General features: G+C 39.5%; 1 protein-coding gene across 1 annotated transcript in view; it reads left to right on the top strand.

The window, feature by feature from the left end:
- The first annotated feature begins 404 nt into the window (after positions 1–404).
- The window catches only part of MYO1B (myosin IB), a 100,629-nt gene continuing 89,916 nt past the window's right edge, over positions 405–11,117 (top strand). The window contains 2 exon segments of the mRNA XM_009559817.2: positions 405–434; positions 436–540. Of these exon segments, the coding sequence (XP_009558112.1) occupies positions 405–434; positions 436–540 (135 nt within the window).

The following is an 11,117-nucleotide window of genomic DNA, read 5'->3' as shown; positions in this document are numbered from 1 at the left end:
CAAATTTAAACCCTGAATTGATACATTGGACATGTTGATGAAGCTTTTGATAAAACACAGGTTTGCATACACTTGAACAGTATGTTGAAGTTGTCCAAAAAAGTCTGGATGTGATACCCACTGGAATCTTTATTAGTGCTTCTTGCTGTTTCATATTTAATGTATAGTGAACCAGAAGGCATTGTTGACTGTTAAAATAACTTTTCAGAATTATGTGGACTACCTGGGTATATGGAATAACTTTTATACTGTTCCTTGGAAGAAGTGTTTTAAAGCAGCTTCATTTGATCAATTTTTAACTTGTATGCCTCAAATAGTGTTACTGTAAATGTGAATAATCATAATTAATTTTGAGCTAAATTTCTCTTTTTTTTTTTTTCCTTGTTTCTTTCTTTGCAGGAGAAATGGCCAAAATGGAGGTCAAGACGTCACTTTTTAGACAACATGATAGGGGTGGGAGATATGGTTCTTTTAGAGCCACTTAATGAAGATTCATTCATCAATAATCTGAAAAAGCGCTTTGATCACAGTGAAGTATATGTAAGTAGATGCTTGACAAATAACATCCTATGAGGAGATATGTTGTTATTCTTAAAATATGTGTTTATTACAAGGATACACGTAGGCTGAATGCCTGAACATAATCTATGGTATTAAGGATATTTTAAACCTTAACTTGTGCTGTAGCTTTCCTGTACTGCATTGTTTGAATTTCATCTTTTCCATCTGTGGATATTTTTCCTTTTTCTTTTTCCCTGTTGCACAACATGGCGGTCCTCTGATTTACATAAAAAAACCAGTTCCAGAACTGACGATAACAATAAAAATAACTTTGATATTCCTGTTGTCAGAGGACATTGCAGCTATAAATAATTTTCTTCCAGGGAAGGGCTTCTAGGATGTTAGAGCAGGTTGATATAGAATCAGCATATGCTTGGAACATTAATATGTTATGCAACATTAAGTGTTGCCTGCTATCTTTGATTTGCAAAAAAGTTATGTTTATTAGAAGGATGGATTTTAAACTAGAAAAACTGGGTTTGGATATATGTGGAAGTAATCAAAATTTCAAGAATATTAATCTCTATAGGCGAGATGTTGTGAACTGACAGTTGAAACACAGGCTGGGAATGAAGAGGCAAATTGAGATTACAGTTAAGCCTTTAATTTCCTGCTTCATCTCTCTTTGTTCTGTTTTTTTTTTTTTTTTTTTTAAAATGTGCACAGTATTGTATCTGTTGTACTGCTGAGGACTGTGTGAACCTTAACAATTTGTGGAGACCTTGATACAATTCCCCGCAACATCCTTCTCTCTAAATTGGAGAGGTAGGGATTTGGTGGGTGGACTGAACAGTCCACAGATGGACCAGGAATGGGTTGGATGGTTGCAACCAGAGAGTATTGGTCAATGGCTCAATGTTGTAATGGAGACTGGTGACAAGTAGTGTCCCTCAGGGGTCTGTAATGGGACCAGTACTGTTTAATATCTTCATCAATGACAAAACCAGCAGGATCAAGAACAAGCTCTGAACAAGCTTGATGAGTCGGCCCATGTGAACCTCATGAGGGTCAACACAGCCGAGTGCAAGGTCCCTTACCTGCTGGTATCAATACCGTCTTGGGGATGAAGGGATTGAGGGCAGCCCTGCCAGGAAGGACTTGGAGATATTAGTGTTTGAAAAGCTGGACGTGAGCCAGCAATGTGCGCTCACAGCCTAGAAAGCAAACTGTATTCTGGGCTGCATCAAAAGAAGTAGTACGACCAGCAAGTTGAAGGAGGTGGTTCTGCCCCTCTGCTCTGGTGAGACCCCACCTGGATTACTGTGTCCAGCTCTGAGGCCCTCAGTGCATAGGAATGACATGGACCTGATGAAGTGAGTTCCAGAGGAGGGCCACAAAAAAGAGAGATGGTACACCTCTCCTGAGAAGAAAGTCTGAGAGATTTGGGATTGTTCAACTTGGAGAAAAGAAGGCTGTGAGGAGACCTTATTGCAGCCTTCCAGTACTTAAGGAAGGCTTATAAGAAAGGTTGGGAACAAGCATTTTAGCAGGGCCTGTAGTGATAGGAGAAGGTGTAATGGTCTTAAGCTAAAAGAGGTAGACTTAGACTAGATATAAGGAAGAAGTTTTTTTTACAATGATGATGATGAACCGACTGTAATAGGTTACCTAGAGAGATGGTAGATGCCCCATCCCTGGAAACATTCCAAGGTCAAGTTGAGCTCAAGTTGGAGAGTCTGCACTCCCTACAGGAGGTTGGACAAGATGACCTTTAAAGGTCCCTTCCAACCCTAACTAGTCTATGATTCTATCTGACTTTCCAAGACAGCTCATGGAAAGATAAGTGTTTTAAGAGTTAAGCTGAACTGTTTAAGCCAAAGTATAGCTGTGATCTGCAAGCAGTTTTGTCTGCAGCTTATTAGAAACAAGTAGATGTTCTGTACTTAATTGTAACTGAGCTCTCTCCTGGGCTCTGAATTTTTAGTGTTACTATGTTTTTTTCTTCTTGCTAAGCATTTGAACCTTCATGTATTCATTGTGCTTTTTCATCTCCATCCTCCAGTGTGAGAGGATCTGTGTTATTTTTGTTTTCTTCTATCTCTTGCTTATAGTCTGTGCTTTTGTACCTCTCCTATTATCTGTTGCATCATCCTTCTGGAGTTGTTTTCCTATTCAACCATGCCTGTTCCCTTTTCTGTAGACATTTACTTGGCATTATACAGTTGCATCTATCTACTATTGAATCACTTCCACCTACTTGATCCTTAAGTTTGGACTGACAATTTAAATTGACCAGAAAATTGAAGTTTAAGATGAAGACTCTCATCTCTGAAGTTTTGGTTTGAAGAACCAAAGTTTTGGTTTGAAGAAACCAAAATGATCTATGTTTCTGGAAAGAGTTCTTCCACACTGGTTAGATAAATCATCCTGATACCTTGATAGTTACATTTCCAAAAACTTGTCTTAAATTTTCCTTGTTCCTTGAAGGTGTGGGCTGTTCCCTTTTGATAATTCTTAGACATTGATACAGGACAGGTATCTTTGCTGCCCATTCATCGTGCATCTGGGAGATCTCCTGTATTCAAGAGCGGGCAGTGGCAGCCTCTGCTGAATTCAGAGGTTTTTTCAGTCAGTGGCTTGTAAAATTAACCTGTTTCACATCCGTTTTTAGAGTTCTAATTCTGATTCCTAATACCTACAGTAAAAGTGGGTGATAATGAATCATTCATTGTACTTTAGCTCAAGGAATATTATTAGAAGAGAAAGAAAGGGAGCTAACTGCTTAGAGATTGAAGAAGACAGTACTACCTTGCCCATTTTTAGGGTCATATTCAGCATTTTATTTAAAGCATTAAGGATAGAAACCTATGCCTGTGAGAGTACCGTAGGCTACTAGGTTTCTTAAGGATTGCTATAAGTCATATGGGAGTGGATTCTAAAGATTTTTTTTCATTTAAACTGCTATGGATTTCAAAGTATCTAATTACATGTTTCTACTTAATTTAGACCTGGATAGCTTTTCTTGACAGAGATCAGTTGAATGACAAATGGGTATCTGCTTTTATTTTTATCTGCTCTTACATGCTAGTTGGCAAGCATGTTCAAACACACAATTCTTTGAGACAGTGACAGAGAGCATGTATTTCCTGGTCCCTGATTTGGTTGTACCTGGCATTAAGGTTGCAATGTAGTTAGCTGTATTTGTGCTTTGGCAGGTGATACAAGGTGCCACCTTTTCTCCAGAGGTGTGGGATCCTTTGCCTTGGAGGTGGGAATGCCTAATACTTTGAGAAGTGTGAACTGCTGCGAAAACCAAAGGATTTTCTTGTCGATGTGCTTTTGGTTGGTTTTTTTTTTTTTTGTTAATCATTCCCTAGTAGTTTTGCACCATGGTTTACACTTTTTATCTCCAGTTTGTTGATCATGTGAGGATGTTTTTGTTTTTTATTTAAGGTCTTACAAGTACTGTTTGTGAATCTGCACTATGAAGGCAAAATGTTGCAGATATTTTGCAAGTATTAAACCATTCACTACATCATGGTGGAAGGAGTAGTTGTTTATGTCGTGCCACAAGCTGTTACCAAATATGCAGGTTGCTAAGCTTTGATGCTGCATGGTTCTATTTACCAGATCATTCAAGGAATCAAAGGAATTCCGTATCATTTGAGTTCTGCTGCCTGCAAATTTCATGCCACGGTTTGCATGTTTTAGAACACTTTTAAATAGTGAGTTGGAACTGTGCTCATGGTAACAACCACACGTTAATTTTCAAGTGCCAACTCTTCTCTCCTTTTTCCTTATTGCCACACTCTTTTCTGCCCAAACCTCACTCATGAAAACTACATTTTTGCCTTTCTATTTTTAGGCTCAGATGAGCACAGGGAAGCATTTGTTACATCTGGAAGTAATTGGTTTGTTTACCATGTAAAATCTGTAGTTTGTATGCTGCCTTGTGTGAAAGAAAATTGGACTATTAAAGAACTACTGCTGGTGCTTAACAAAGCTGCAGATTTCTTCAGCTCTAACAAGCTGCACAGGTTTGATGTCTCAGGATCCTTTCAGAGGGCAGTAGGAATGGAATTGTCCTTTAATGGCTCAGTTGAGGGGGTTAAGTTCATCCCTCATGTCAGTTCTCATTGTAGGCATTACCCAAAGTTGTGTCCAAGTTGTGGAGTTTGTTGGCCTCAAACTGAGGCCTCGTAAACAAATTAAAATGTTTCTACAGCAGTAAACCAGGGCATACACAACATCGGTTTCTAAGCTTTTTCTGTAGACCAAAGGATATGTCTGTGCTACATATGTTAGTTTTAAAATAGAGTTGCCACGTGTGACCTTTAAAAGGGTTTGTTGTGAGGAATGAGACCTGTAACATGAGTGGCTTTAAAAATGCTATAAAGTTGGCAGACATTACATAATTGTGTTGCCAGCCTTGATAGTGTAAATCCGAGAGTCAGATCGAGCCACCAGTGAAGAGTGCCAAATCTCTCCCCATAGCCCAAAATGACAAGATAAATGGCTCATTCCACTGGAAGAGTATACGATTTTTGTGTTTTCTACTCTCTTTCACAGTAGTTATGTTTGATGCTGAATGTTTGATGTTGGAGGTCCTAGTGTCAGCTGTGTTTACCCCAATGACATTCCTGATCTTGTCCATAAGAGCTCCCCTTGCGAGAGCATTCAGATTGATCCCATAATGGTCCCCTTGTTCCATCCTGGGCACGGTCACTGTAAGACCTTCAAGAAAATTAGCTGAGTTTCATAGTGTGATGCAAGCAGGGCAATAAGAGTACTCCTAACAGTTGGAGAACTGGCTACAGATTGATTACCTGTAGTTCAATTTTATGTGTACTTGATGGAGAGTTTAATGGACTTGGGTGTTATGTTGCATACCAGAGTGCAAAGCTGGAGGCTGTGCCTGTAAAAATAAGCATGAGGGCTGGTGGAGCTGGAGTTTGGCCAAATATTCTACTAAAGACCATCATATTCTGCAGTAATCTCATGCTGAGTGGCTTTGGGGGAAGGGCTTATTGGGTAACATGCATGTGTTAATTGGAAATGGGAATCTTGGAGTTTAGTCATGTCTGGAAATGTTTGGGATATGTCTGACCAAGAAAACTCTCATGAAGAAGCTTTAATTGTTTATTATATTCTTATTGCAACTCTTAAACATTTTATTAATAAAATTTGCATCATTTTTTTTCTCAAAAGTTCTTTTCTGCAAATATCAGTAACAAAAGCTTGAGAGAGTTTGTCTTTAACTTTACAGAGAAAAGTGTTGCTTATGGGCAGTGCAGTTTAGCAAGTAGAAAAAACCTGATTATTTGAAAGTTTCAGGGAGCAGTTTGTGTGGTTAAAACACGTGACCTAGAGACCACATGGAAAACTGGAAATATATTTGTAAAATTCAGTTTGTATGTCACTGATGAATTTTTACTCATTCTGTTGAACTCTCTTCCTGAACTTTTTATTTTGAAATTTTTTTAAGTTGGCTGAAATGTGCTCAGCCAATCCAACTCAGCGATTATTTTTCCTCTGTATTTTGGGATGCTGACTAATAGGAGAGGGGAGGGGGGCTGTCTATGTGTGTGTTTACAGTGACTCATGAACAATAGAGATTTGGGATACAATTGTAGTGCATGAATTAGTCTGAAATTTTTATTTGTACGGACTTGTCTTGTGAGGCGTTTGGAAGGGGCATGGGAGGTATGAGGAGCTGGAAAGGAGTGGAGGCTGTGTAGGCTCACAGGAGTCAGCCTTTAGAGGCCAGATACTGCTTTATTCTGTTGCCCTTGCACATTATCCCCCACAGTTTAGTGTTTTCTTTGAAGACTTCCCAAATTTGCAGAGGTCAACATTTTGTTCCTACAAGAAATTGTTTGTTTGCTTATTGTTCTTACAACAAAACAGAATCTTTCTCTGATATCAGCATTTAATTTGTATTTTCTGCGCGTGGATTTGTGGGGCTGCTTTGGGCAGGAACAGTCTCATGGTACTGAACACATGTTGTTTTACCAGTGCAATATTAAATACTTGGCATTCCAGTATAATAACTCAGTGTTAGCTGTTTGAGGTACCATCCTTATGGGTGCCTTCTGGTGGCATGGCTATTGTGGTGTGCTTGTTTCACAGACTGAGCTGCTTCCTGTTGGTCTCTGTTTTAATATTTTAGGGGTAGCCTTTTTATTTCTGACTTGACTTTACTCCACTGTATCTCTCAATATATTTATTCACTCCTTTTTCAGCTACCTTACAGTATTTGGGAGTTTGCTGAGTTGCTGGGAAGCACAGTGGCTTTGTTCCTGCTGCACTCAGAACTCATATTCCAGGTGCTCCATTTGGAAGAAGAGGGTGAGGAACAGAATTAGGTGAATGAGAACAATTGTTTTGGTCTGCATTGGCCTTGTGTGGCCATCCCTCCATGTAACTGTTGCTGTTGAGAAGAACGGTTTTGTGGTATCAGGAAACATAAATCCAGCCTGCTGAGAAAATCGTAGTTGTAATATGATTGTGTGATTGTTGAAGTTCAAGTTTATTCTCAATTTCATTGCCTTCTGATGTCAGCATAATTGTGTTGGTCTTCAGTTCTTCGGTATGTTTTTCTTGAGGCCAGGTGGAGTCATTTGTTGGATTTTGAAGAGGGTTGTTGTCTGCTGTGGTTTGGGTATGTCCTAGCTGCTTGCATGGCTATTGGGAGAAGGTCTGTGCCTTTGCTGCTCCTGCAGTAACATGCAGAAGCGTCTATCCCCCGCCAGCGCTGGCCCTGTTCTCTTCAATGTATTTACTTGTGTTTATCCAGCAAGTCCAGCCTGGAGTGCTGGTCTTCCTTTGGGAGTTTGAGGAGTGGCGGGTGTCATGACTGAGTCCTTTCTTAAAGGCAGAGAGAGAACCACAGCAGAGCAGCCATCCATCCTCCTGTGATGGGAGCCCAGGGGACCCAAGTTTCCTCAGATCTCCCTCTCTTCCTCCCTCGGGGGATGCCTGTGTTGATTTGAGTGATTTTCCCAGCAATGTCTTGACTCTTTCCCCCTTTGAGGGAAGCTGCTGAGTTGTAGTAATAATATTGTTGCAGCTGCCACAAGCTGGGACCTTGAAGCCTGCTGTTTCTGCTTCAGATATGAAGATGGGCTTGTGTGCCTAAGGCACGTCCTTTCCTGTTATGGCTTGTGGGCTAATAGAATAAGTATTCTGCCTCCCTGTAAAACTTACTTTGGTTGTTATCTGGATAGGAATCCTGTTGATCCTCTGGCCCTTTGCATCAGCCCACTCTGGTAACACTTTACAACCTGCCATGAGTCAGGAGTAAAAATTTTTACAGCCAGCGGGTTGGTTGCTTTTTACCTTGAAGTGCTTTGTGGGAGAGTTGCTTATCTCATGGCAGTGCTTTGTTTCCTTTTGGTTTTGTACAGCTCCCATGGTGCTGAACGTAGTGTTTAGGCACTCATTTGTAGGCCTTTATGCAATATCTGCATAAAACAGTAACAAAACATTGATAAGTATCACAGAAAAGTGTATGCATATTGTGGACTGTGTGTAGGGGTCTTATCCTTCCCTCCACACACTTTTCTTTTTTGTCACTGATGTGATACTTTATAAAAAGAGAGGAGGTGGTATAGGACATGCCTCCTTCAGGACATTTTGGGCGTTTACTGGTTGTTTCAGTGCATGTTATATGAAATAAACACACAAAAGGAAGACTCATGGAAGATTGGCAAGTAACAGAAATAGAAGCAAAAGTGTCCAAGTAGTCTATAAATGTAGTTTTCACCCTGAAGAACATAGGTTACCCTTCCTTGTGGTGTGCCAGGAGGCATCCCCCTCATGTTTTATTTGTACAGAAATGAAAAATTTTGAAATGAGTTTTCACCAATGATTTCTTGGCACAGACACTAGCTAATCTCCAGTTTGATTATGAAAACAAGTCTTTATCTTTTCAAAAGTGCACAAGCACTGATGTTCTAAGGTATTTTAAAGGTGTCTTTAAAATTTCTCCTGTCTGCTTTGGGCTGACTTCCTCATTGCTTACTTTATAGGTTTCATCAGTAATTCTGTGTAGGAATTTTGCTTGTTTGTGTAGAAACATCCCAGTGTAGTCAGAGAGATGGGTGGCTGAGATGATTAATCTGCTTCATTAGTGATAACATTAGAGTCTGTCATAATGATTGTGAGGTTAGCAGCAATGTTCACTGAGCAGAGTAGAGATTTCTGTGCCCTCCAGAAACTCAGAAAAGAAAACTGACAGTCTGTGTGCCTGCATCCTCTTTACGGACTTGCTTCAACTTGCTGTGTGTCTTTTCCTGGCAAACACTTTGCTCTTACTTCAGGGCTCGGATCTAAAGCAAGTTGCAGTGTGATTAGGAGCTTGATTGGATCTGGTGCAGGTTACCCATAGCTTGTTTAGACTGCTGCTGTTTGCACAGGGACTTACAGGATCAAACCTGTGTTGAAGAATATTTTAGCAGTGTTGTTATCCTTTCTCACATAGGTTGCCTCTGTCATAATTATTTGCTTTGGGATATAGATATGCTCTTCTCACTTTATGTTACCTGTTTGAGCTTTGCTACTTGGGTCATTGTATCAGCCATCATATTAGGTACATGACTGTGATAGATACAAATACCAAGCTTTGCTTCTCTAGCAATAAGATGGCTTTCCTTGAGCTGTGGATACCATTGCCTCAGTTTCTTCTTTTGCTTCATTTGCCTCCCAGATTTCAGGAAATCATCCAGTGGTTTTCTGTGTAGTTTTCTTTGCAGTCTTTACCGTCCTGTACAGGTTTTACAAGCCTGCCTGTCGTGATTAATGACTCCATTGAGCACATATAATAGCTTACAAGGATTGCTTTCTTTCTATTGCAAAGTACAGACTCTGTCCACTGTATTTTTAAGGAGAAAATGCTATGTCCACGAGGATGGTCTTGAGCAAGAGAGTTTTAGACATCATGGGGAATAGGCTGTGTTTGTTCAAATATTGTATTATTCAGTCATACAAACATAATTAGAAAGAACTCCAAACTACAGTGAAAAATATTCAATAGTAACAAGGAGAAAGGGACGGGGGCAAGAGAGAGTCACACTAAGTATGAAAGTCTGTTTTTTATTTTCAGTTTACTGCAGATTAGCCTTTGGAAAAGTCAGTTATGAGCACTGGCTTCCCTTCCAGTCAGTGGGTGTAGAAACAGGTCTTCTCATCTGTAGCGTCTTACTGATCATTGCAGCCTCTGGAGAGCTGATCAGGAGCTTTGAAGAGATGCTGTATTTGCTGGGAAACACTAATGAGAAGGCTCAAAGCACATAAATTTCTTTTGCTATCTAAGGACTAGTGCCATGTGATGCTATGTGAGTCCAATTCTTACTGGATATGGGAAGATCTACAGAGAAGCTCTTGTTCAAGGAAATCAAACTTTCTTAGTCCCTGTTCTTTCCACTAGATCATTGCTCTTTGGGTCTTGGGGTTGTGCCTGCCTAGTTGCTTGCAGATGATACCCGGAAGCTCTGCTCTTGCTCCAAGTTCACTGAAGCAAGAGGCATTGGCTGAATGCAAAGTGCAGCTGCACGGCTTGGATCACAGGTAGAGTTTATTTGGTATGTGCTGTCATGAAAGAGTGCAGGCAAACGGTGAGTATTGCAGGATGAAATCCTAGCTTGTTTGTGGTTTTCATATACCCAGCCCATCCATCTCCCCCAAACAGTACAAATACCTACATTGTGATTCACAGTAATACAGTATATCAAAGCCCCAGAAATAGCAATAATGATCTAAGGTGATTTTATTTATATTTTTGATGTTACTTTTTTCCTGATTATCTTAAAACATAGTCCTTTCCAAATTTCCGAGTGTTTCTAACCTGAAAAAACACAATAGAATGGAATCTGGATGTGTTTAGTTGTTCTGTTGTGGCCAACAACAATGAAAATCAAAGTTGAGCACAGACCATGATTGTTCAGATAAGACATGGTATTTTAATAAAGTACTGATACAGTTGCTAGCATTTATTAAAATGAGAAACTTCAGTATGAAGTAACATTGTGATGTTAGAGATTTGTTTGATTTTTTTTTTTAATTCTGTTTCATTTTGAGTTTGAGACAGTTCAGAAAATTGAGAACATGTAAGTACAGGCTTCCTCTGTGTCTGCCTTCCGCTTGGCTCAGCTATTCTGAGCATGCAGTGGCATATGTGCTTATGAGCTGGCAAGATCCAAAACCACAACAGTTCAAGCAAAGGCAAATTAAAATGAGTATTATATTAGAAATATGATTTTGCATGTGTCACAATAAAAAAAAGAAAGCTACAAACCCAAAACACAGTTCTCCTCCCTGTGAAGAAAACAGTGCTGCCCAGGCCTTGTTTCTGGATTTGTTCCAATAAAATCTAGTCATGATTCTCTTTGATTTTACATCACTATCTCTCATTTCAATGAATTGTTTTAGTGATGTAATCTGAAACTGTTCAAACTTATAGGAACCCAGTACACCCAAGCATAATTAATACTAAAGAAATGCATTATGCATAACTGCAGTATTAAAATTAGTCTGCATACATGAAAGAATCAGTATCCTTGCTAGCAATTTTTTTTTACTAGAATTTATTTGTTTTGTATGTCTGCACTCTAGTGTTT

The sequence above is a fragment of the Cuculus canorus genome, chromosome 6 (assembly GCF_017976375.1).
Source record: "Cuculus canorus isolate bCucCan1 chromosome 6, bCucCan1.pri, whole genome shotgun sequence".
Taxonomy (NCBI): Eukaryota; Metazoa; Chordata; class Aves; order Cuculiformes; family Cuculidae; genus Cuculus; species Cuculus canorus.
The sequence above is the reverse complement of the archived record's forward strand: the minus strand, read 5'-3'. Positions and strand labels throughout refer to the sequence as shown.